We start from the raw sequence: 4,820 nt of genomic DNA on the forward strand, positions 1-4,820 counted from the left end.
AACATCCTTCAAAGGTAGCTTACCCGAGGAAGATGCTATGTTAGCGGGGCCAGTGTGGGTTATTGGCAGGAACTCGCCCTTACCAACCATAACAGAGTCTGATCCGGTATAAGGGTGCGCTTGCTACAGGTGCATCGGGGAGTTTGTGATGTGGGCTGAGGCTCCAGTATCTGGAAACCACTCATGCCCTGCTCCGTCTGAGATCTCTGAAATGCGAAAAGCTGCTAGGGCGTTGTGCATTTCATCTAGCTGATATGAGTTATCAAATTTATGCCAACACTTCATAGCCACGTGAAACCAGGTTTTTCACAAATCTGGCAGACTGGTCTGGAGTCACCATCGGAGGACACTGAGTATCTGGATGATGAGGATGAGGAGATGTGTTGTGGGAAGCCACGTCCTCTGGTGGAGAAGAAATCTCTTCCACTGCGACTCCTTCCTCTGGTGGTGTGAAACGCCAGATGAGGTGTTACTCCCGTGTCCACACTGTAGCTTTGCAAGCGATCATCAAATGCTGTCAGGCGGTGAACAATATCTTCAAATGTTGGAGCTTGAGCAGTGTCCATAGCTCCCTCGATGCTCGTCTTTATAGGCTCGTAGTCTTTCCCGAGTCCGAGCAGAGCAGCAAAGATCTTCATACGCTCAGGAACTGGACTACCAATTGAAGTGAGTTGGTCACAAATGGCTTTTATGTCACGGAGATAGTCAGCCATAGTCTTGTTCTGCTTCGACGTTGTCTGAAGTTTGCGTTGGAGCTCAAAGAGGCGAGATGAGGAGGCTCTGTTGTAATGGCTCGCTAGGGTTAACCAGATCTCCTGTGACGTGGGGCAGTGGAGCACAACACTTTGAATGTCTTCAGAAAAGGACCCGAGTAACCAAGACTGTATCACCTGGTATGTTTGGAATCAAAGTGCAGAGTCTGGGTTTGGTATGGGTGTGGTTGTGCCGTTGATGTTAGGTATAGTGATGGTGGCGACCGGTTGAGGCATGGACCCATTGACGAACCCCAAGAGACCCTGACCGTTGAGGAAGGCTTCAAACTAGCGCTTCCATAGTATGTAATTCTTGTCTGTGAGTTTGACTGTGACCGAGTTGACGATATCCTGAGTTGGCGGCGTGTAAGGTTCTATCGCCATGGCTCTGATACCATAAACAGATTTGAGTAAAACTGTAGATGAAGAAGATGAAGCTTTGTTTTAGTGAAATTTCATTTCATTCTTTCTTTTTTATCTATAAGCGATTACAAGAATAAGCTTTATATAGAGATTTGAGTGAAGCCTTAAACCCTAATGTTCTCAGACAGCTGTAGACAATCTTGGTCGTTCAACATATCAATGGCTGAGAACTTGTTGTACAAACTCAAGCCATTAACGCTTCTGCTTTCTTGCGTCATCTTCTGTCCTTTTATTTTGTATGCTTCTTCTCCTTTTGAATAGATCCGTTGCGCGGACAGGTTGATGGCACGAGGGCTTTCCTCTAGTTTGGGCTTCATCTCCTTTTGGCTCACTTTGCCTTTACCTTTCTGATCTGTCACCAAAAATGCATCGTTTTGAACACTCTGATTAATAGTGGTACTTATTGCAAACTTATTTTATTTTGGTATTTATTTTGAAACAGATGTGACTTTAGCTAAATATTATTCTATATATAAGTTATGGTTTGAGTAGTCTGTTTAGGGACAAGTGTTTCTCGAGAGACATATCTCTTCATCATAGATTCAGTTAAAGAACAAAATTGCCGAGTTCTGCTCTGAGATCAAGACTGTTTGTGATCGAGGCTACACTGAGAATAACGTGGAGGTATATAGATTCATAACTCGTTCGTTTTCTTTTTGACCTTTGCTTTGTAAAACGTTCAGTTTTCTTCATAAGTATCTACCAAAGGAATGGACTTTCACTTGTAATAAAGTTATGAACACGTCCCACATCGGTAATGATCGAAGGCGAAGGTGGCTAAATAGGTACTTGGACTGAAGACTAACTCTATAGAGGGAGTCATTTAACTCACCTGTTGGTTGACTTTTTATATTATTCCAATATTTTTTGTTATGTTTTCTGATAATAAATTTACATAAATATAACAATCATCTCTGTATACCGATAATAGACTTATGACGATCATCCCTTTCTCTGATGATAAGGAAAGCTTCATGGCGCTCCAACCTATACAAAAGAGTTTGTATTATGTAACAACTGAAGAAACAAGAACCAATGGAAAGTGTTTGACCACTAATCTAAGTATTTTGCTCTCTTTGCAGTCTTCTTAGCGACAAGCGTTTGTCAAGACATATCTCATCACCACCCACTCTGACTGTTATTTGAGATCGTTCGTAACTGAGCACTGACTCGGTCGCTTGAGATCGTTCGTTTTCTTTCCGACGTTGCTTTGTAAAACCTCCGTTTTTCTTCATACGTGGGCCTCTCTATACCAAAGTAATGGACTTTTACTTTTGTTCTTGTAAAAAAAGGGGCATTATGGTTATTGCCCCATCCCACATCGGTAGTAATCGACAATATCACCTGGTATATATTAGGTGCCAATCAATCAAGACATTGTTAACTGGTAGTGAGACAGAAGTTCATGTTTACTGATATGGTGAAGTGTCTGAATAGGTTCTCTTCGGATAACTCAAGATTAACTCCATAAAGGGTGATGTGAGCTAACATAACTCATTACCAGTTGATTTTTTTAATTATTTCAATATGTTTTTATGCTAAATTTTTATAAATAACCATTGACATCTCTGTATAATCATTCACACTATACCGACAATTAGATTTTGTGGCGATCACCCCTTTGATGATACGAGGATAGCTCCAACCTATGCTGAAGAAACAAGAATCGATGTGTGAAGAAGCCTTTTTAAAAATCTAAAACAATTCAAGGCAAAGATGGTCCCTTTGTCAAGAACGTGCTCTCTTCTTTAGTATAAATATTTTTTTCTAAAACAACAACACATTACCACCATCTCTATCTTGGGATCGCACACACTTTGTTTGCACATGTTTGTAATATTCCAAAAAAAATACTATAATGGGAAAATACAATATAATAAGTTTACCAATCAGGATTTCTTATCAAACTTTTAAAACACTGATTTTGTAGTCTAAGGTTGCTCAACCGAGATAAAGTGTTAATGTTATAGCTGCTTCTAGTGACCCAACTTTCTTGTGAAACAAGTAACTGTTATTAAGTTGCACCAACAACCAAATTCTTCAAACCTCCCCTCACCTACTTCTCATCAAACCTCAACCCCTCGTTAATTAACTACTCTATAAATGCACACAAGCTCCTTCATAATCACTCCATCGATCAAACCTAAAAACACACACGCACAACACTCATCCTCTCTCTCTAGTAACAACACAAAATCCTAAATCCCCAAAATGGTTTCCTGGCTATCATCCCTCGTCATTGCAGTGACATTCACTAGCTTATTCACCGGTCTATCTGCTCGCCATCTTCTCCAATCAACACCAGCCACTCAACCACCGGTTACAACAACATTCCCACCTCTTCCCAAACCCACAATGCCACCACCAATGCCTTCTTCGCTTCCTCAGCCAACTCTTCCTCAACCTGCAGCGTTTCCACCACTACCGAGCACACAGATACCTCTTCTGCCTAACCCAACACAACCCATTAATATCCCAAACTTTCCACAAATCAGTATCCCTAATTTCCCAATTAGCATTCCAAACAACTTCCCCTTTAATATTCCCACTAGCATTCCTACCATTCCTTTCTTCACTCCACCACCTTCCAAGTGAGAAGCTAAGCTCTTTAAGTGTTGCCACACAACACATTACCGTCTGTCTCACTCTCACACACACTTTAGTTGCACATGTTTGTGGTGTTTCGTATTCTGTTTCTTATTCTTTTGCTGTTGTTTGATGCTTTTCTTCTTCTTGTTGTTGTTTCTGGCAATGATTGCTTTGTAATATATATATACACTAGTATTTCCTCCCGTGCTATTGCACGGATTATTGACTGTTTCTAAACTTTATTTGATCATGTTAGTCTTAAATCATAAATTATATTATTTTTATCAAATATTTTATGAACAGTAGCACATAATATTAAAAGTGATGTATTCAAACGAAACTATTGAAAAGAATAAAACAATTAACCATAAAAATATTTACTAAGAAATTGTGGCCCATGCTATGCATGGACACAATACTGTTTAATAAATTAGTACTATAGCATTCTAAATTTGAAAATATTTGTATGAGTTTAAGCCAGATATTTATTATAATAATATTAATTCTGAACAAAAAAATTAATAAACTTGAATAATTATGAATAAAAGTAAGAAAATAGTGGATCTGAGTATAATTGTGTTACTATCATAAAAACTCCAATATTTTTGAAAGATTAAAAAACCATGAAAATTTTGTGAATTTTTATTTAGAAATATGAGAAGAAAATCTTTCATAAAATTGCAAGAAAATGTAAATAATTTTTGTATGATATATTAAATTTGTTAAAAAAACAAAATAATTAATTAATTGGGAAAATTACATGTTTACCATTTTCTTATACCAATTTTAATCATACGACATTTACCTCTCTTTTTTATGTAGAATGAAACATAATTAAATACACATACTTGATTTTAATTAATTTTTATATTTACGCATTGAACTGATTGGCCTCCTTTTCTATGCTTTGATAAACTTCTACCCAATCACTCATAGGGATATCAATATTTTTTTTCTCCCAACGCATTGACCTTCTTCATCCCAAATAAAATAAAAATAAAATAAGTAGATATATACAGAGGTATATATATCAAGAAATGTATTTGAGATGGACTA

The 4,820-nt window shown here is 37.7% G+C and overlaps 1 protein-coding gene across 1 annotated transcript; it reads left to right on the forward strand.

Annotated features, from left to right (window-relative positions):
- The first annotated feature begins 3,293 nt into the window (after positions 1-3,293).
- On the forward strand, positions 3,294-3,857 carry LOC106307843 (classical arabinogalactan protein 9-like). Its single transcript, XM_013744916.1, has one exon. It carries the CDS (start codon positions 3,387-3,389, stop codon positions 3,768-3,770), a length of 384 nt encoding a protein of 127 aa, XP_013600370.1. The 5' UTR covers positions 3,294-3,386; the 3' UTR covers positions 3,771-3,857.
- Positions 3,858-4,820: the final 963 nt, after the last annotated feature.

This window comes from Brassica oleracea, chromosome C8 (assembly GCF_000695525.1).
Source record: "Brassica oleracea var. oleracea cultivar TO1000 chromosome C8, BOL, whole genome shotgun sequence".
Taxonomy (NCBI): Eukaryota; Viridiplantae; Streptophyta; class Magnoliopsida; order Brassicales; family Brassicaceae; genus Brassica; species Brassica oleracea.